The sequence below is a fragment of the Pseudomassariella vexata genome (assembly GCF_002105095.1).
Source record: "Pseudomassariella vexata strain CBS 129021 chromosome Unknown BCR38scaffold_3, whole genome shotgun sequence".
NCBI classification, from domain to species: domain Eukaryota; kingdom Fungi; phylum Ascomycota; class Sordariomycetes; order Amphisphaeriales; family Pseudomassariaceae; genus Pseudomassariella; species Pseudomassariella vexata.
In genome coordinates this window covers 274017-295377 of record NW_024467958.1, presented here as the reverse complement: position 1 = coordinate 295377, position 21361 = coordinate 274017, and the positions used below count along the sequence as shown (strand labels likewise).

At 50.4% G+C, this 21361-nt stretch overlaps 5 protein-coding genes and 1 non-coding gene across 6 annotated transcripts; 4 read left to right on the top strand and 2 right to left on the bottom strand.

Annotated features, from left to right (window-relative positions):
* The first annotated feature begins 65 nt into the window (after positions 1 to 65).
* Positions 66 to 2215, top strand: BCR38DRAFT_422559 (Glucanosyltransferase-domain-containing protein). The gene is made up of 4 exons (XM_040859540.1): positions 66 to 531; positions 587 to 807; positions 871 to 988; positions 1036 to 2215. Exons 1-4 carry the CDS (start codon positions 408 to 410, stop codon positions 2160 to 2162), a joined length of 1590 nt encoding a protein of 529 aa, XP_040718542.1. The 5' UTR covers positions 66 to 407; the 3' UTR covers positions 2163 to 2215.
* A 1272-nt stretch (positions 2216 to 3487) lies between these two features.
* BCR38DRAFT_334795 (TPR domain protein) lies at positions 3488 to 5843 on the top strand (the record flags this gene model as incomplete). The annotated part of the gene is made up of 3 exons (XM_040855346.1): positions 3488 to 4142; positions 4197 to 4917; positions 4994 to 5843. The coding sequence occupies 3 exons, from the start codon at positions 3488 to 3490 to the stop codon at positions 5841 to 5843; spliced, it is 2226 nt and encodes a 741-aa protein (XP_040718541.1).
* Positions 5844 to 6494: 651 nt separating this feature from the next.
* BCR38DRAFT_506658 (family 43 glycoside hydrolase) lies at positions 6495 to 7562 on the top strand (the record flags this gene model as incomplete). Its single annotated transcript, XM_040864942.1, has 2 exons — positions 6495 to 6777; positions 6847 to 7562. 2 exons carry the CDS (start codon positions 6495 to 6497, stop codon positions 7560 to 7562), a joined length of 999 nt encoding a protein of 332 aa, XP_040718540.1.
* A 1890-nt stretch (positions 7563 to 9452) lies between these two features.
* BCR38DRAFT_422555 (uncharacterized protein) lies at positions 9453 to 10475 on the bottom strand. Its single transcript, XM_040859539.1, has one exon. The coding sequence runs from the start codon at positions 10386 to 10388 to the stop codon at positions 9591 to 9593; it is 798 nt and encodes a 265-aa protein (XP_040718539.1). The 5' UTR covers positions 10389 to 10475; the 3' UTR covers positions 9453 to 9590.
* A 2780-nt stretch (positions 10476 to 13255) lies between these two features.
* On the top strand, positions 13256 to 13358 carry BCR38DRAFT_t110. The gene has a single exon. It is a non-coding gene; the product is annotated as a tRNA-Thr (tRNA).
* A 1036-nt stretch (positions 13359 to 14394) lies between these two features.
* BCR38DRAFT_481732 (DNA polymerase family B) lies at positions 14395 to 21324 on the bottom strand (the record flags this gene model as incomplete). Its single annotated transcript, XM_040863406.1, has 3 exons — positions 14395 to 20441; positions 20491 to 20633; positions 20717 to 21324. The coding sequence occupies 3 exons, from the start codon at positions 21322 to 21324 to the stop codon at positions 14395 to 14397; spliced, it is 6798 nt and encodes a 2265-aa protein (XP_040718538.1).
* Positions 21325 to 21361: the final 37 nt, after the last annotated feature.

Below are 21361 nucleotides of genomic sequence, written 5' to 3'. Positions count from 1 at the left end.
CAAGCTGCTTCGTAAATACTCAATTCCGTAGGATCGCCTGGTCTGGTTTGACTGTGACTTGGCCGGCCAGGATCAATCAAAGTCAACTGCGCTGCTAGGCTACCATGCTCATTTGATTGTTAGGAATCAAGCCTTGCGAGCTACTGTGACGGATCTAAATCCTCTGGAACCCTTGCGTTACAACCGTTTGCTGTCGCGTTCTTCCATATTCACGCAACTCCAAAGTCACACAGCTATGAACGTCGAATACATACACTTCCCTACAATATCAACTTCGGAGAAGCCGATTTGAAATTTGAAAGAAGACGGGATATTGGCGGCGTGTTAGGCGGGAGTTGGAGTCGGGGATATTACGGTGAAAGGCATCCATCCCAAGGGCAGTCAACTTCCTCGCGTACCAGTACACCATGCTCAGAATCGTCTCGCTCTTTCTTCTCTGCGTTGTGTCCTATCGGGTTGATGCGATATCGCCTATCTCGGTGAAGGGTACCAAACTATACGATGAGGATGGCAATCAATTCTTCGTCAAAGGTAATTTTCTCACCACAAACGCATACGCCTTGGAACAAACGGCTTACATCACAAGGTATTGCGTACAGTAGGACTAACTCGGCGATTGTGGATGTCTTGGCCGATACGAACCAGTGCCAAGTCGACGCAGGCCTGATGAAGAACCTGGGTGTAAACACGATTCGTGTCTATATAGTCGATGGCTTGGAAAGCCATGATGGGTGCATGCAAGCGTTTGAAAGCCAAGGCATCTATGTGTGGCTTGATTTGCTCACACCGATGGTGGCGTTCAACCGCGTGGGTCAAGCCCACGTAGCATCCCTTGATCATCGAGTGCTTGGGAACTAACACGACCCAAAGGAACATCCTGAGTGGACAATGGCCATGTACAACAATTGGACAGCCACAATCGATGCTTTCGCTGGCTACGATAATATTCTATTTTTCACTGTCGGGAACGAGGTTATCAACGATATTGGTGTGTTCCATCTAAAGGCGCGTGGGACAGTGCTGACAAGCCGCCAGACTCGACCAAGTGCGCACCATATATTAAAGCGGCGGTACGAGATATCAAGGCCTTCCGCGACGCCCGAGGGTACCGCCCTATCCCCATTGCGTACAGCGCAGCGGACATCATCAATTTTCGGCAGTCGACGGCGGAATACTTAGCCTGTGGCGATCCGAGCGACGGGATCGACGTATTCGGCATGAACATGTATAGCTGGTGCGGCAACTCGAGCATATACTCCTCAGGCTACGACGTGCTGTACGAGGAATATCAGGCGATGAATATCCCCGTGCTATTCTCGGAAACGGGCTGCAAGCCAGAGAGTGACACGCGAAACTTTGACGAGGTGTCAGCCATGCTGGGCCCCGTCTTCCAGGCCGTTTTTTCGGGCACCGTCGTGTACGAGTGGAAATATGAAGCCAATGAGTACGGCATCGTAAATTATACCAATGGCGACAACAAGGGCTTTCCAACCACGCTGCCGGAGTACAACTCGCTGCGCACCGTCCTCTCGACTGCCAATCCCACCGGCACTACCATGAAGGACTACACCCCTTCCAATACTGCCCCCGTATGCCCCAAGTCAGACCATGATTGGCGCGTGGATGCAAACGCTGCACTTCCCACCATCGCGGGACTCAAGACCGAGTCCGTAACAGCACGTACCACCATCAGCGGGACCTCAACAGCCACGCAGACGGGAACCGCAGCAGCCGTAGATTCAGGGCAACCATCCGGCACGTCATTCTCTTCCGCTGGAAATGGCCAGGTCGGCGGGGGAGCAAGCGACAGCGATAACAGGAGTCTTGCCACAGGCGTCATTGCCGGCATCGCAGTCGGCGGTATCGCTGCAGGGGCCGCCGCCATGTTCGCAGCATTCTTCATCTTCCGCAAGCGGAAAACAGCTAAAAGGCAGCAGCAGGAGGCGCAAACTGCGATAGCAAACTACCAGAATGGGAGCGGCGACGAAACTCACATTTACAAGAAAGAGTTGCCGGCGGACTCAGCCGGACATTACGCGCCAAAACAGGAACTGCCTAACGATAATATGATACATGAGCTTGGACATGACGAACGCCGGATATATCATGAGATGGATGGAAATGCGCCGGCGGAGGATAATATACATGATCGAGGAGAATGAAGGAGTCTGGACATGACGTTTGTATAAAAGAGATATGTACATAGGAACGGAACATATAAAAAGACCAGGCTCTTGGATATTGAAGCCTACGACTCTTGTATGCCAAGGAGCGGCTGATATTACGCATGCTATATACGCCAGATTTGCTGACTACTAAGCTTGCAGGCTTGACCCAGCTCGGTGTGAACTTATACGCATAAACCGCCGGAAACCGGTGATGTTGATCTCAGCAGTACCAATTGTCAAGCCAGGAGGTGTCCTCAAGTCCGGTCCTCAATTGGGTGGAGTTAAAGCCTTCGAGTCTTGCATCCGTTTCTAGTACTCTACCACGAGCTTCACGCTCCATCATGAGGCGTGGCCACATGACAGACACGCTTCACAACAATACTCTGCTCTTTGTAGTTTTAATAGCACTGTCTCGATTTACCCACATGGTCTGTATTTCTCTCCCGTCAATAAACCCCCCTCCCTCTTTATTGAGTTTCCCATGAGTCTTCTTTCTTCATGATCCTCGTGACTATTACTATCAACTGGACCAACTAGCTTTGGCGAAGCCCTAAAATATGGCTTGTGCAGACTGACGAACAATTCTAACGAACTCTTTTTTTTCTTTCCGAGAAGAGACGGGCGCCGGGAAACGCAGTAGAACATGGTTTTTACACTTGAAATGACTGAATCGATTACGTTCGGCCATCTAAAATGGCAATCAATGCCGAGTTTTATTCTAAATCAGACGTCAATGGGAGGCTACGTGCAGCAAAGACAGCGAGGAGTCTAGAAAGGACAAAACTATGGGAACGAAAAGCTGCCGATCGAAATTGGTACTACATGGAGTGCTACAGTTGCTGTTCAAAAGATGTTTGAACTGTTCAATGCTAAACTTCTGCTTAAAATTAGCAGAGCAATAATTGGTAATACACTCAAAATGGACCCATGGCATTGAAAGGTGCAATGGGAAGTACTTAGGCCCATGTGGTTGAATGAGCAAACGCTCCATCTGCCTCAAAGGCTTGGTTACACACATATTCATGGCAAACGAGATTATCATAGGTCATAATGGCCCGGACGCGGGAACCTCAACGAGGATGTTTGCTTTGCTGACCGTTTGGCGTGAATTATGTCATAAGAAGCCCATATCCAATAGAATATACCAACAAACGAGTTATGCGGGCGTCCCAAGAAAAGCACCGAGACTCCCCTTCCAAAACCTCTAGCTCCCCCCTCCTGAAAACAAGCTACATCTTCTAGTCAATATTTCATATTACCCGGGAAAATCTCTCCTTGTCATAAAAATCTGGCACAACTCTCAATCGGTCAATTCTATTATGGACGTCAAAGATGTTTCCGACGCAGACGACTACGTTGGTTTCCTGCGGCAAACCAAGGCCAACGCAGAACGAGCCAGTAAAAGAAAAGGACAAGAAGTGAGAGATCACCCGCCGCCTCAACAGCTGGTCTGGAGATTCATGTTGAAGCTTTCCGCAAATCATACGAGGTCAAGATCTATGAGCAACATGATTGCCACCACCCAGGTCCCGGCCCCTTATGCGCCCTGCATTTGCTCTGTCGACGCGCTCAAGCCCATCATGATCTCTGAAATGAGACTCGAAACCCACTATCGCGGACGAAAGACGCTTCTTCATGTCTTGACGCCACCGGATCGTATGACGGCCGTCATGGCTATCGTTGAGGACGAGGAATGCACTGCTGTCTTGCTGCAGCTGTACCACCAGCCAGACGAGTCGGTGGTACCTGCTAAGGAGACAGTGCAGCCAGGGCGCGTTTGTATCGTTAAGGAGCCTTTCTTCAAGGCTACCACGGATGGCTCGTACAGCGTGAGAGTGGATCATATCAGCGACATCATCTGGCTGGACAGCACTGATGAGCGTGTACCACCAAAGTGGAAGAAGTTGGAATCACCGCTTAAGCATGATAGCCATCACACACGGATGCAGGGAAATGCTGCCGTCCAGAGGGATAGTTGGGCCGAGGCGGAGCAATTGTGAGTATTCCAATTCCCCTTCTATCGACTAGGCTCCGTGTCTAATTTGTTGTATGGATATTCGTCCGCCATCCGGGCTGCCAAGACCACCGAAGATGCACAGTTGGCTTACCTGAATCGCTCCCTGGCAAACCTCCGACTTGGACGTGTAGAGAACGCCCTGTCAGACGCGGTCCTCGGCAGTCAAGGCAAGGAGCTGTCGGAAAAGGGGCTCTTCCGGGAAGCTAGAGCGCTTTATGAGCTGAGAAATTTCAGTTTATGTCGAGAGAAGCTCCAGACGCTCATGACTGCATTTCCTCACAACGAGGCTGCTGAAGCAGAGATGCATCGCGTCCAGGCAAGGCTGCGAGAACAGCAGACGGGCGAGTATTCCTTCCGTCAGATGTACAAACACGCCAGGGCTACGTCTCCAATCATCGACTCCGCGACCTTTGCAGTGCCCGTTGAGGTGCGCCCATCACCTGGACGTGGGCGCGGCTTGTTCACCACAAGACCGGCTGTTGCAGGCGAGCTCCTGCTTTGCGAGAAGGCATTCCAGTACAGCTACACTGATAAAGAACGCAACGGTATCAAGATACTGATGAACTTGAGCACCAATCGAATGACAATGGGCGGCCAAGCTGACCTTCTTTCAGACATTGTCCAAAAGTTGTACCATAGCCCCGAGCTAGGATCCCAGTTTCAAGATTTGCACCATGGGGACTACAAGGCCGTCACAGTCTCCAGGTCTGATGGAAATCCTGTCGTGGATTCGTAAGTCATCATCCCACTATGGAAGAGAAAGGACGAAACGAAGAGAGAAATTCACGGAATGCTAATCTTAGTCCAGCTTTCTCGTAGAGAAAATTATCTCGCTCAACTCCTTCGGTGCCCCGAAGACAAGCCGTGCGGCATTCCACGACAGGATGACCGACAAGAGCAAGAAGTTTGCCTATTCCATCTGTGGAATCTGGCCATTGGCCTCGCACATCAATCACCGCTGCGTCAGTAACTGCCGCCGCTCCTTCATCGGTGATATGCAGATTGTCCGCGCCACCAAGAACCTCGAGGCGGGCACGGAGCTATTCTTCTGGTACAGTCCCCCAAAATCTGGGGACACGTACGAGGAAGCCCAGAAGGAGATAAGGAATTGGGAGTTCACGTGCGATTGCACGCTATGCCTTGAACGGAAAGCTACGCCTCCCAAGGTCTTGCGAGCGCGGAAAGCATTCCTGGGATACCTCAACGACGCCTTCAAGAACCCCCAGCAGGTGCAAATTTCTAAGGTGCAGCTTCAGCTCGAGAAGATCAGTAAAACATACCCAACGACGAAGGGAGCGGCTACAATTCGTTTCGAGCTCTGGGATCCGTACTTCTCATTAGGAGCCGCGCTGCTCTCGCAGAACAAGCCAGCCGATGCCGTCGAGATGACGGTAAAGGGGCTTGAGGCACTCGGCTTTGAAGTGACTGCGTGCCTGCCCAAAGGGGATGGAAAATTAGCGCGGCTGGAGATTAAGGCGTGGGGGCTGGGAAACGAATTCAACGTTATGGCTTTCCTGACTTTGTTCCGGGCTTACAAGAGATTAGCGCCAAATCTCTGTGCGGTGGCTCGGCAGTATATCGAAACTGCCTATAGCATGGTTGTTGGCGAGAAGGAAACGCTGGTAGACGAGTTACCAGAGCTCGCAGAGTGTTGCTAGCTCTGACGACGGTACGATGGTGACGTGGATATCTGGAAACGAAACACACATAGGCTAGATTGGATAATACAGGCTGGAACTGTTTTATACCACATGGGGGCTCTACGAAAAAAAATGCTGTATGCTAGAATTCCTGACCAATAGGGACGGAGGTCTGAACCAATTTGGGATGCATGTGTGCGCACAAGTCGTCTTAGACTCACGATGCCGAATTTGGTCAAGATCCAGTGTTACGCCCTCCCTTCTGTTATGCTTTCTCGTATTGAAATGAGCCTCTCTGAACTGAAAACTCTCACGGAACACGGGTGAAGGGTCTTGTGACATGAAAAGTTGAAATACTCGCTTTCTATAGGTGCGCATAACAATATGTGCGGACTAGGCAAATGTGGGGTCCCCGCATTATACTCCCCGCTTACACAGAAGCGTGCCGGGCTTGATGTAACCTTGATTCGGCCATCCTAGTGGAAATCCTCATCGAGTTTTCCCGGCCAGTAAATCAGAGCATACACGCCATGGATCGCCAGATTGAGAAAACGCCAGGGGTTGGATCCCGACATAAATACAATGTTAGAAGATGTCGACTCAGGGGTAGCAGAGATCACTTCCACTTTCTCATTAAACGAACTGGAATAGCTTCAGCATAACCACAAGATGCTCTTAGCTTCGCTTTTGGGAACAGTTACTTTGGCGGCTTTTGCAGTGGCCAGTCCTACGGCTGATACCAACTCGAGCTATGTGGGGTATTTGATATCAACCTTCACGGACGCCGAGCCCAAAGTCCAGCAGTACCTCTCCAACGGCAGTGATGCATTAAGCTACAGATTTCTAAACAAAGGACAACCCATCCTTGCCTCCACAGTGGGCACCAAAGGCGTGAGGGACATCTTCCTCGCGACGAACACTGCTCGTTCTGATTACTATCTGCTCGCAACTGGTAAGTTCCCAACCCTCAATCCGAATATCTAGCATTGTCACGAAATAACTGTGTCTTCCACCCTTCCAGATCTTGACATCAACGCCCCCTCCTTCTCCTGGGACCAAGCAACCCGCACGGGCAGCCTCGGCATCGTAATCTGGCACTCCACCAACCTCGTCGACTGGGCTCCCTCCGTCCTCCGCACCGTCGAGTCCCCTACCGCAGGAATGGTCTGGGCTCCGTCGGCGGTTTACGACTCCTCCTCATCGCAGTTCTTCGTCTTCTGGTCTTCGCGGCACTACAGCCCCGATGACACGGACCACACCGGCATTGCGACGACGCTTGATTCCATTCGGTACGCTACTACCACAGACTTTGTGACATTCAGCGAGCCGCAGGATTACGTAGCGTTGAACGATACCCCGCTTATCGATCAAGAATTCCTGTATCTTGGCTCGCCGGGATATTATGCGAGGTTTCTGAAGAACGAAACGACGTTACAGGTATACCAGGAGACGACAACCGAAGGGCTATTTGGGAGGTGGGAGAGGGTGCCGGGATATGTGACGGAGGAAATCCCGCGCGAGGGACCGGCGGCGTTTGGGGATGTGGAGCGGGAGGGAGTGTGGCATTTGTTGTTGGATGATTATACGGAGTATGTGCCGTATGAGACATCTGGTATTTGGGAGGGTGAGTGGGTGGAGTCGGAAAGCTCTGGATTTCCGATGGGCTTAAAACATGGATCGGTCACGTTATTGACAAGTGGGGAGTATGAGGCTGTTGCCGCGAGGTATCCTGCTTAGGTAAGTTTCGGGCGATTGGATATTTTGTTAGTTTTGTCAATAACAAGGACTGGTAACATGAATATACGCTGCAGGTATGTAGTAAACGGTTCTTGGTTCAAACTTCAGGGCTGTTTGGATCTCCAGTAGTTCTTGTGTTGATCTCAACCCCAGGTATTGTGAAAGCCGCCGGATCTATGTTAAAATTGCTCTAATTACAACATCACTATAGTGGAGCTATGTAGCCAGGAATAAGTCCTTGGTGTTATCCACGACGCCTTCAGTGTGATCATGTCCTTAAAGGGAACTCGCAGTTATAGAAACAATGAATGAAAGGGACAGAGTGTCAGAGTGTTGGATGCATAGTACCGGTATAGGGACGTGCGAGTCATGGCCTAATATGGAAGTCTTGGTATACCGAAGAATCGGAGGAACTAGTGCCCTACGGCTCCGATATACGGGGTCTACAGCTCCGACTCCGGGCTCAAGCTATCTATGTAAGGGAAGGTATCTGGGAAGAAGATAGGAAGGTTAGAGATCAATGAACCATCGTGGGCACCCCTACCTGAGACTACCTGTGATCGCCAGTGACCACCCGGTGCCAACCAGCAGGGACGCCCATTACTCCCCTTCATTCCGTACTATCGCCTTCGGCCTAACCGTACCCTGGCACAGAGCACAAGTGTTTCCAGATAGATAATCGGGCTGAAAATTCTCCCGTGTAAGCCGACTCGGATAGTTTAAGGTATAGACCATATCGAACAACTGCCCGAACTATTGCATACGATTTTTGGTAAGAACCTTCCAGTTCCTCATAGAATCAGAATAATTACTGGCATATCAATAATTCAGACTAACTCACGAAAACAATGTCCTTGGCCGGTGGCGAACAAGCGCCAGTTTTGGGGATGATTTTCTTCTGTAACATGATGGATTATTGGTTACAGGGTCAAAAAGATATGCTACGTGATTTGGCAACGAAATCTTCATATGGAAGGCAGGACTGTGGAAAATTTTCATGACGGTCGGTATTCTTATACTGCAATCTCCGCAAGCTGCCGGCTACTGACGCCGTAGATATCGAGTCCATCACCGCTTGCGTCTAGAAATCCAGCCCCCTGACCAACGGCTCCCTGGACTTACTGCTCAACAATATAGGGGCCAGGTACAGAATGCCTGTCCTCGACTTGGAGCTGGATCAATTCTGGAATATGTTCGAGTTGAATACTTTCTCTCTCGTTACTGTAACGAGAACCTTTTACCTCTGTTGCTGAAGTCGAAAGATCATGGAGAAGGGATGATGATAAACGATATTTCCATCGTCTCTCGACTAGATCTGATCTTCGCCTCTAAGCTGCGTATAACGTGTCCATATTAGTCGCCTCGGCCTTGAGTGACGGGATGAGACTTGAGCTCGCTCCGTTCGGGATCCAAGTCGTCGAGCTGGTGACGGGGTGTGTCGGGACCAAGTTCTACCAGAATGTGCTGACTGCTGCCTTGCCTGAGAATACAATTTACGGGAGTGCGGTAGATATGATGGAGGCTTTTATGTCTGGGGGAGAGCAGGCGGGAGAGGGTTCCGATGCAAGGATGTGGGCGCAGCAGGTGGTAAGGTATCTAGATCGGGCCGGTTAGGATTGGGACAATATTGCCGATTCATTGGCTTGATGGGATGCTGAGGAGGAAGGCCGGGGTGGAAAAAGACTAGCGGAGGATTGGGGAAAAGGTAGGCGTGGGTAAGTTAAAGTGTACATGGAGGAGTTCTCCTGGTTTGACACACACTCTAGGTAGTAATATACTGAACAAGGACACATTAATGGTGATGTAGTTAACAAGTTTCACTCATGATGCGTTATAAAGCTAAGGGCAGATTTAATGACTACATGCTAACCACGTATTTTCATATGTAGTGTGTAGTGTCTCGCGCGTATAACTCTGTTGACTTTCGTGCCTGATTGAATAGCTATATGTCTCCACAATTTGCTCCAACCATTTCCCCCTTCTCCTGTCTACCACGATATTGTTCGAACCCATGAGATACTATGAACTCTACGAAGTCGCCGGGACCGGCGCATGGCTGGTATCGGCATTCCACTTCTTAATCGCTTCCAACTCCTCATCAGCGCTGTTAGGCGCCCCTTTAACGCGCAGCTTCAGATCAGAAAGGAACACATTAATGGTCAACGGACCCACACCACCCTGGTTGCTAGCTGTGTAGCCCCAGCTGACTCCGCCAAGCCACTCTGAGTTCTGAATGTCGTACGCAAAGGTCGTGTACACAGCGTTTCCCGGAATGCCCGGTTCGGGGATGGGGATCAACTCACGCGGCGTGTCGATGAGGAATGCCTCGGTGTTGCCGTTCCGGCCAAGCGAATTACCTTTTCCGGCTGCAGGCTTGCCGACGTACTTCTGTAGGTCTCCCATCCCGCCTACGTCTATGACGGTATTGGGCGCGTCGGCCGAGGCATCGGCCCACGCGTGGTAAGGGTCTACTGCACCACTGCCGCGGTCTACGTGCCAGTTGTGGGGTGTCAGGGGGTAGGTAAACTGGATGAGTTTGATGTTGTTGGACACCTTGCGGCTGCTGTCGGCCAAGAATGAGAGTCGGATATTAGCACCGACCTGTACGGCAGTGTCACCTTCATCGTAGTCGTTGATGAAGCTCTTGTAGACAGTGGCGGTCCACAGACCATTGGGAGTCTGCACGCTCGTCTCAACACGTTTGTCGAGATCACTGGTGGTCTCCCGAGAAGGGAGAATCTTCCCGATTTCTGTATCAGGGAATGGTGCTGCGTTGGCGAGCGAGGATAGGAGGGCCGCAACGGCGAAGGGGAGAGTGAACTTCATCTTGGTAGCTGTCTTGGTTGATTGGAGACTCTGAAGGTCAGGAGTGAAAAATGCAAATTATACTGAGGAAGCGGGTGATGGCTGATGTTGCCTCGAAGAAAACTGGCACTCAAGCCTGGGGGTGACGGAACCTTATATAGCCTTACCCAGACCGTCATAAGACACGAGCCTAACTCACTGCCCGCAACTATTACAGAGGCCATTGTTAGACAAATTGGGCCCTCACAGCCAAAACCCATAATTCATCACTCAGAGACTATTTCTGACCTCTTTCTCCATGTCAGAACCCACTAAGAGAATGTGTGATGATGGAATGACAAGGCATCAGATCGACACGAAAAGGTAGTACTGTGAAACTGCAAATCTGGGATTTCGCTCCAATATAAGCGTTGGTGATCCTCCGTTGGTGATCATATTTTCTCGACACGATTATCAATCAGATGGTGTTGCATCAATGCGACTCTTAACTACCAACAGCTCAAAATTCCATTGCCTGCTGCAATAATACTCGATATATCAAAAAACTCACACTTACCTTGGCTTAAGCGCTATAAGAGTGCTCACTTAGGAGTCATATTCCGAAATTGTTTATTGGTAGCTCTAAGTCAGGTTCGCCCAGCTCCTATGAAACCAAATGGGCACTAAGATATACGTCAGGAGTTGTCACAAGGCTGATCCGCACCGTCATTGTGGCCTCGTTGGTACCCCCACAAGAATCCTGCATGCTGATTTCCGAAACAAAACAACATTGGCAGCTATGATTGACGATCCTATTACGATATATTTCGGGCTGCGCCACTTATAGATTGAGCTGAGAATCCTACGCTAAGATCGCCGATCAGGAACTTCGATCGGCACACTGAAGACCACATTGGGCTAACTTCTAGCCAGTGAAAATAAGAGGTTACATTTTCATGGCTGTAAAAACAGGATTAATTTTAAGCTGAGTCGCATGCCTGGCTTTGTCTGCTTAATGGAGCCTAAGAAAACTTCGACAGCTTCCGCCTCACTTAGGAACTTAGGATCCCGTATTAGGCATCTACAATGGATATGTGACAATGTGGCTAGAGCCGTAGTAAATTAGGGCTATGTCGGAAAGTTGGATGCTGGATGCATCCCGTCCCAGAAACTGAGATCCAGCTTGGATCTTCGTGGGCGAGGAACTTTCTAACGCTATTAAATCCTCTTGGGCTTGATCAGAACCAGCTGCCTTCCCTATGCCTGATCTACTAACGGCTGAAGAGGTGAACAGCCACAACCCGAAAGCTCGCCAAGGATATTTGGACCATCTGGAGGTATTCATACATCTTCGCCTTGTGCTTCGAGCGTAAGATACAGGAAAAATAACTCTCCACCTATAATATTAAACTAGTTGTGAGGCTTTTCTGAAGGAAGTTTTTGAGTTACTAGACATCAAGCAGCTGATTAGCCTCAGCTCACAATATAGTTTCGACGTGATTCATTCCCTCTTACGGCTTCAGGAGACCAAAGAATGGGAAAAAGTCAAGTTCTTAAACGGAAAATCCATTGGTGGAAAGAAATTGAACTGTATCAGCAGATTTGTAAACTAGTGAGGTTCCCAGACTATGAAATCTTCTTATCTCTCTGTCTCCAGATCAATATAGGTAACCTCTTTGATTACCGGTTGATGCTGATATTCCTGCATTATCGAGTCCGCCACAAACTGGCAAATTTCTGGAGGATGGATGTCAACACCTTTTAGGTGTGCTGAACAGCTAGAAAGTTGAGGGACTTACTTCTGCCACGAAACGCCATGGTTCTGCACAGCATGGATAGTGTTGAACAGTACGGATGTCTCATACACTGGACATGTAAAAAGTTGAAACCCGACACCTTGAGAGCAAAGACGTCGACCTAACCCTGTATATTCTGTTGAAGAGCGATCTTTGACCATCGGAGAAGCCCTGCATCTCTTGGAAAACCAGAAGTATACTTACAAGTTCCTCATGGGACTTTGTCCGAGAATGCTCCAAGATTCAGCGGAAACGGTGGGCAAAGGTCTTGGATCACTTGGCGAAAAGGATAAAGAAACAGCTAAAACGCAGAAGAAGGCCAATAAACTGTGTGCGTTATTGACGGCGAAGATTAAATGCAAATAGCTCATAGACACAAGTTTCACTGTAGAGGCTTTTGCTGTTACCAGGCTTACTGAAAAGCTTGCTGCGAACGTTGTGCTTTCCGATAAAGTCTACCAGGAGCTTCTCTTGGAGGAAATAGGATGTTGGTTTGTATACTTTAGTTTCTTTTTGTGGTTTTTGCATTATACTTCAACAGCTAAATGTGCGAAATTGATGGCCACCTGGATTGATACGTAGCCGTGGGCAACCCCTAAAATTAAGTATGGTCATTCGCGCCAAAGTGATTTTTATAGCTAAATTTGTAAAGGGTTTAATCATTTGCTAGTAATCTCTGTATTGATCATTATATTGACGAGGGCAGTGTATGCCCGCAGGTTTAAGGTGAAGATCATGGAGAACGGACAACAAGATCCTAACAAGGTCAGCTGTCCGGGAGAATAACAGAAAGATAAATCAAGATCCTTGCGGCTCTCATCAGATCAATAAAAGTAACTCAGCATGTACGAACAATCGGCTGAGCCTCAACAGGCTTGAAAATAATAGGGCCTCAACAGGTCCTAGAATAGAATTACCTAAGTAGGTAAGCAACAGAACAGAGCCTCAACAGGCTGGAACAGATCGACTTGGACAACCAAAGTACCTCAGCAGGTCATCGAAGCAGCTGGAGCCTCAACAGACGAAGGGAATGAATATTCAATTCTATTACTTCTCTCCGCTCTCTTTTTCAGAGAATGGCTACCTAGATCATTCAGGTCTTTAAATATCCTCGTCGGCTGGTGTAGTTGGTCACTTCGCTGGTAGATAAGTCCCGATTTGAGCCTCGCCCACTTGGGTCGGTGACGAGTCGCGGGTTCGAATCCCGCAGCTGACACACAAGGGGGTTTAGTCAACCCTTACGGCGCGCTGCCCACCTTGTTGACTTCGCCTACCTAGCGATAATAGGGAGATTGGTGCAGTTTAGGATTACGAGCATCCTAGCCAGTCGACCGTCAAGCACTACGTTGGCGGAATATAACTCGACAGCCGGTCCAGAATTCGAATCGTTAATCCGACCCCTTATCGGACCTCGCCTTTCCGATAACGCTCGTCGGCGAACCCGTCCCCTCACGATAGAAGGCGCGCAGCACGCCCTCTCGCCGCGATTCTTGCGAGCGTCTGACCACGTTACGGTCTATCCACTTGAGCGTATGGTTGAGATGTATACGCTCGACGAGAACCCCAATTAGCAGATACTACGACTTGTCGCGACAAAAAAATAGTCGAGCATCTTCTGCACATCAGCAGCATCCCACCCCTGAGGACGAATTTAAGTGCCACATTACCACACTTATCGGTAGTTCAGGCAGGGGTTGTAGCACAGACTTAGGGAGGGACAGGAGGTTTAGTAGTCATTTGGCTACAAGTTTACCTGTATAACCGCCCGACGCGGCTTAAGGGCCCGCTATATCATCTATAGCCCCTTAAGGGAGTACTTGTAGAGGTACCGAGGGTTAACACCTACGGCGTATTTAATAATATTATTTAAATATCCTCGAAATACTCACTTTTCGCATGGATCATCCGAAAACCGAAAAGCAAGACCCAAAAACCCTGTCCTTAAGTCAACATTTACACTCATTTGATGTTGAATTCTCTATCTTCTTCCATACATGAAGTATTACTGTGCATTTTACATTGTACGTAAAACCGACGTACATGTGTATTCGGTTTATTATAATCTGCCAGGAACACCTCACATAATCACCAATGCAACTCGTATAACGCAAAAATCAAGAAACCAACCCATCAACTCCTTCAATGCTAGCTGTTCCATGGCCACTCGGTGTATCCATCAACTTCACTTCGGGCCTTCCCTACATGTTCCACATTTTCCCCTATCCTTATGCTTATCCTTCAACCCTTTAAGCCTATACTCCCCCCATAACCTCCCCCACAACCGCCCCCAGCATCCTCAACCCAAACCAATCCGCCACGCCCTCATACACTCTCAGCTTCTTCACGATCTCCTCCCTCTTGACACTCTCCCCCCACGCGCCCGAGCAAGTACAATGCTCCGCAAACTCGTTCAACCTCAGACTCCCGCACTTGACGCACTTCAAATCCTGAGTCGTCCACTCAATGACCGTCCTCTCTACATCTGCCAGCAACTTCTCCTCAATCCGCAACCTGTCGAATTCCGCCGTACAATACGTGCATCGCCACGCCTTGCTAGAGGCAGCCTTGCGCATCTCGGCCTGGATCTGGTTAGAATCCAGACCATCAATGTTGAGGGCCGATATATCAGGCATGAGCGCCTCGTCGCGGCAGAGGTCCCAGTCGCGCGCGAGAGTGCACTCGGGACAGCTCCACTGGGGTAGCTTGAGGCTGGCGCTGGGGTTGGCAAAGGTGCCTTCCTTGGAGAACTCGCGGACGTCGAAGAGGGCGAGGAGTTCTTTGCGCAGGAGGCGGGCTTCCATGACGATGTTCTTATCGAGGGAGAGTACTTGCATGAGGGACTTGACGAGCTCAAGGACGGCATTCTTGTTGCGGTTGGGGTTGTATGATTTGTTTTTCGAAGAGGTCTTGGTTGCGGCGGCTGTGGGGGTGGCCTGGCTGCCTGGCAGAACGGGAAAGGACCAGTCAGATGCCAGTTCAGGATGCAACATCTCTCTCGTCTGTGTGTTGACGAGAGACTTGATCTCTTTCGTCAAAGGCTTCTCGAAATCCTTCGTGAGTATAATGACACCCTTCTCGCCTCCAATTTCTTCTTGGGTTCCATTTCGTACCGGCAGCTGCGTCAATCTCTGAGTAGAATCCAAGTCCGTACTCAGAGTCCCTGGTCGTTTGAGACTGTGCATGAGCTGGATGAATTGCACAACCCAGTGCTGGAAGGTATCTTGCAGGCGAACAGGCAAGAAAGTCTTCATCTGCCAGCACATGACAACCTCAAGTTGCTGCGTCTCGGCCTCAACGACCTCCTCGCACGCCTTGCCGCCGTAGTTGAACTCATCATACCACACCAAGTAGTCCCAGTACTCCTTGACCTCGAGATCGATGAAATGAAACAATGACTTGCTCTTGATGCTCTTCAGGATATACTGGCCATACGCATAAGCATTGCCAACCTCTGCCTTGGTTGTCTGAAGCAGCAGCCGGTTCGAGCTGGCGAACACAACTTGGCTGCCCACGCGCCGAAAGTCGGCCATTAGCTGCAGCAATGCTTTGCGCGACATCATCTGCACGTAGTAGTGTAGAGCACGGTCATACATGAAGCTATCTGGCGACTCAACCCAACGAACGAGATGTTGAACAAGGACGTCGGCCATTGTACTGCCTTTGCAGGCTTCGGCCCACCACGACTTGACCATTTCGCGTAGGACGAGCACGCCTGCATTCGCAAAGGCGCTTTCAGAGTAAAGCGTATCGGACCCGTCAGCCCCAGAGTCAGCAGCCGGGTTGAACGAGATGGAATCGGCTCCCTCGAGCTCGTTGATCAAGGATGAGGTGAGAATTGTGTTGATGGCCAAGTTGCGGACATCGAGGTCGATGCACACGGATGCGTATGTGCCAGGGTTGTTGACAGACGGCATCGACACAGTGTCTAGGGGAGCGGTTACATCGTCTTGTTCGTAGCCAGCGTGGTCCGGCCGGGGTCCGGGGGACCACCACAACACGACATTGTTCATTTGCAGACGACGTGCATAGGCAATATCGATCAAAAAGCGTGGATCTTCACGTTCAAGGTTGCAGAGCGGGACGTCGCCATATCGTGCCAGTGCTGTCAAGTGCAATATCCATTGACCTAGGCCTAGGTAGTTCGTCACCAGACGTTTCGCAACGAATGACTGCCAGCCCAGGGGTGGAAGCGCACTGTCCGCCTGATCATACCGCAGAGGGAGAATGGGGAAGTCGGCGAGGATGGGAACGTCGTGCACCAGTTGACTGCGCTGCGAAGACTGGATGACAAGCATCAACGGACGCAGTTCATCCTTCTTCATCTTCTTGATAAGATCACTAATTTCGAGGTGTGCTTTGCGGCGTGTCGTAACCTGGGTGACCTTGAAGGTGAGGGTCTCCTGGTACGTGAAGCAGTTTTGCCAAGGTGTGCCTTCTGCCTCTTGGGTGCGTTTCGTCAACATCTCAGTGTAGATTCTCGAAACATTCGGCAAATCCGAGCTGACGTCTTTGTTCTTCTGTAAAATGACAACATGCGCTTGTTGACCCGTTGTAGAGAAGAGGCCGAAGATCTGCCTGTCTCCAGAGGTGATGTGCGAAATGTAGAGATACGCCAACGGACTGGAGTCGAGGTATGCTTTAGGCTTCAGCGGTCTCATCAAGCTTCTCAGATCGAAGCCCTGTTCCAGTCCTTTTCCAAGGACACCAGGTTGGCTCTCGTCAATAGTACATAGATTGCCCAATTGCAATACCGCTCGCATGTTGAGGGGGACCTGCTTCTCGTACACGCCTTCGACACTAGGGTGATTGAATAGTAACGAGAACTTATCTGCTTCGGCAAAGTAGACATCCTCGGGCACGGTCAACTTAAACAAATGTGTAGACGAGTGACCGTTTGGCAGTGTGTGGCTGACCTGCTCAACCTCACAGCCTTCAACTTCGATGTCGGGCAGGTCCTTGTCCTTAAGATTCAAGAAGACAGTTCTTGGTACCTTGACCTTGAGCGCATGCACCTTTGCATCAATCAGGACGTGCGCCAGGACAATACCGGGATTATCTGTCGTCCTCAACTGGAGCAGCTGCCACGTGTTCCTAAACGTGACCTCTGCCTGGTTGCGGAAAGTCTGCTGGATGTTGCTGCCCACGTTACCACGACGTTCACCAAAGAGATGGCGGCGGCGCAGTCGGGCTGCCTTTTGGATTGACCACTTCTGCTTCTGGTACTCCAGGAACTCCGGGTAGTTCTCGGATGGGTTCGGCATTGTCTTTGGCAAGGCTGCGAACGGATCCAGATTTTCCCTCTCCGGTTCAGGGGACTTCCGTTTCTGTGCCATGGGCACAACTTGAGAGGCCGCGATGGCAGCTGTCGTATTCTTGGGCTTCAGAAGCTGGGTTCCAAAGTCCTCCAAATCCTCCAGTCGTTTACTGGTAAGATTTGTTATATCCACCAGCGGGCCCTTGGTGAACATGTCCGTCATCTTCTTCTGCTTCATCTTGTCATCCTTGATGTTGATTCGTCTCTGCAGCCAGTCTGGATGCGGGACTCTCGGCACCGGATTACGGATTTTTTGCAACGCCGCCGGAATGGTAATCAACTTCTGAATGACAGACCCGAGACGCTCGAGGTAGTAGCCCCAATCGAGTAGCGCTCGAGGGTCCATATCTGATGGCTCCTCTTTGAGCCATTTGGTCAGATACTTGCGCTTCGTCTCAGATTCGGCAGAAAAGATGGCCACAGGAATAGCGCGTTCCGTCACTGGTGCACTTCGAGGCTTGGCGCATATAATATACTTGCAGTTCAACCCCTTATCCTTTACCATCTGCTCGCCGAGGAACTCAGCTAGACGCTTAGCAGTAGTGATGGAGGTAGACTTCTGGGTTCCATATTCTTCGAGGGTTTTAGACATGCTCCTGTTCTCGCAAATGAGATCAATGAGCTCCTCGTCGGCGAGCGTAGTTCCCTTGCTATCCAGAACATCGAGCCATCTGTTCGCAACCTTGGCCACCGCGGCGTAGCACTCGGCCAGTGTCTCACCTTCGAGGAAGAATTTGAAGATCTGCTGTTGGAAAATCTTGATGAGCTTCAGCTCACCTCTGCGCTTGACCTCGAAACCCTTCAGCTCAGCCAGACTACCATCATTATTGAATACGGCGTAACGCTTCTTCAAGTTCTTGTCCTCCTCCTTGGATGTGGGGAGCACCATGGCTTTGTACGGGCCGTCAACTTCGAAGAAGATGGAATTGTCACTGTGCGTTTCGTATTTGAATGTCTTTGGATCAACGAGATCCTGGTACTGATGGTTTGTGAACTTGGCGTGGACGCGGTGGTTCAGCATGACACAGGGGTAAGAGATGGCCAACTTCTTGCCGTTCTTGAGCTTGAACGCAAAGTTCTCGGGGAATGTGGCGGGCAGCATACACCAAATACCATCAGTATCCAGCTCGAGTGGCCGTCCCAGTCGTTCGACAAGTTCCTTGGCCATCTGAATGATATGCGCGCCAGTCAAACAGGTAACACCAGCCATTTCCATGGAATACCACCGAGACCCCTTTCGCATGACGTAACCGTAGAACGAGTTGAGGATGACCTTGTGGGCAAGCTGTAGCGAATCGAAGAGAATAATCATCTTCTTCGCGCTATCCACTTCGGAACTGGCAGCGCCCGATGACTTCAACGCTTCGGTCTTGCCTATCCATACCTTGGCCTTGCCCTTGTAATCATAACGTCGATCTCGGAAATCTCTGACGGTGTTGATGTAAAAGGGGTTCTCCCGCTGACAAATAATGGCCTCCCGTTGAATCGTTGTCTGGTCGCGGATCTTGTGGTACACTTTTTGACTGTACATTGCCAGTCGTTTCTTCGTGATCGTAGCTTGCTCTTCCTCTGACAGATCTTGGAATGTGCGCATTGGTGAGTTGGGCCACTTTCCCGGGAACTTCTCATTCTCTAACGCGTGCCGTATCATATTGTACTCATCTCGCTTTGCTGGCAGATACTCGCCACGCCAGGCCCAAGGCATCCGTCTGTCGCACGTCTTGCCAGGTCGGTTGAAATCGCAAGCCGCGCAATCCGACTCCTCGATCATGGAATCGGGCTGCAATCGGTTCGTGGTCATAATATTGGGGTACATGGATGCGACATCCAAATGGTAAATTAGGGGTCGCTCGCTCCGATTCGGTGTATCTCTTAGCTGCTGCAACCTTTCTAAGATCTGCGTCTTGACCTCATCGTAGTTGGCTATGTCATCAATGGACTTATGCTCCTCAACTGTGATACTGAAAACCAAGGCAGCATCGAGCTCACTGATAAGGTCATCGATGGCGCCAGGATCTACAGCAAAGTTGACTGGAATATCGGCACGGAACACACCAGCCTCGATACTCTCGACGTGACCACCGACGTAAGTCTCCGCCTCGAGCAAATGACCATCCCAGAAAGCCTCCTTGGGCGAGGCGTGCTTGTTGGGCAGCACAATACCTTTCTCATAAGCCTGGACCATGAGCAACATCTCACATAGGGTGCCCGTTCCTTTCCGCAGCACATCGTCGCCTCCTAGGGGTAGAATCGTACATAGCGAGAAAATAAAGGGATGGATGTACTTCATGTACAGGTAGTATGTGGCCACAGCATCGGAAACGGAGTATTCAGCCAAGGTTTGTGGTCTCTCGGCGGCATACGGCGTCATCAGCTCCGGGTCGAGTTCATCCGGATCGTAGCCCAGCTTGGCGACAGTGACGGCCTTCAAACCTCGACTGCCCTGGGGAAGGTACGAGTCTCGATTCACCCAGGCCAGACAGTCCATGTGGACGCCGTAGGTGCACTTGTAGATATCCTCGCTGTCCTTCTTCCAGCCGATCTCGCGGTACATGTCAATGCCATTGACACTGGCCCGGGCTTCCACAAAAGGCCAATCGAAGAAATCTCCGTTGTACGTTGCGATAACCGTAGGCCTGGCCATCTTGATGTGCTCGAAGAATCGCTCGATGACGCCTTTCTCGTCAGGCTCGTTAAAAATCATGAACCTGCCTTCGTATTCCGGTCTCGGCGTGTATTCGAAATCGGAAATATCCTCCGAGATGATATCGCGATTCGTAATGAGAAAACCATTACCATCGATCATGTACGAAATCATCATGATCTGATCGATGGCAGCATCGGGAAACTTGAGCGGGAGTTTCGTTGTCTCAATATCGTACGCCATCACTACGGGATCGGCTTGTACGAGACGCTCTTCATCAAGAGCGATGGTGGTGACGCCGTGTTTTGCTTCAATAAAGTACCACTTTCCTACTCTAATATCTGTGACTTGTCAGTCTGAAGAGCATATAATTCAGAATGAAAGACATACTCATATCAATCATTACTCTTACATGGTACGGCACGTCGTACTCTCTAATATCGACAAGATAATCGCTCGCATCGGAAAAGGAAGCATTATGTCGTCTGTCATCATTTCGTGAGTCGTCAAAAAGGTCGAACCCTGCTTGTTCACTGTATCGCAGTCAGTATCTCAGGACCACTTTCAGCCATACCACTGTTCTCAATCGCTACCCCCAAGGGGTCAGAAGACTTACGCAGCAACCTCAGCATAAACATCCACCGCACCCATCTGTTTCCGGTTCTTCTCGGCCACTGGCATAATGTCGCGCCGGCACCCCAACAAGTCGCTCACATTCTTGAACCGCAACTCTAGGAACGTCCTCCGGTATCCAAGCAAGTGATTCGGCATACTCAAGTCCTCCTTGTCGATTCTTTTCACCGACTTGACCACGCCACCACCTGGCACCCGTTTCACCCACTCTTCCACCTCCGGCTCATGACCCTTCCGCACGGCAACCAGAAAGTACGGCTCATACTCGATGGTAGCTTTGAACGTAGTGCCTTCCTCCTCGATGAAGTAGCAGTCAAGCGCCGCGCGGCCGCCATCATCCTCAAGCGCCACCGTCGTCGGCTGCACGTTGACAAGCCAACCTTCTTTCCGCCGGCCGGATTCATATCTGGCGAAGCCCATGGACTCGTCGATCTGTTGCGCGAGGGCGGCCCGTTCGGCTTTCTCGTCGGCGGATGTACCTTCGGCGCGGGAGGAGGCGGCGAAGGTCTGGGTGCGTCGACCGTGGAATGCCTTCTTGCCGCCACGGCGGGCAAATCCCTTGGAGGGCTTGCGTATTGTTGTGTTCGGCATCGTGGGCGGGAATGTGATTGTACGGGGAGGGTTGGAG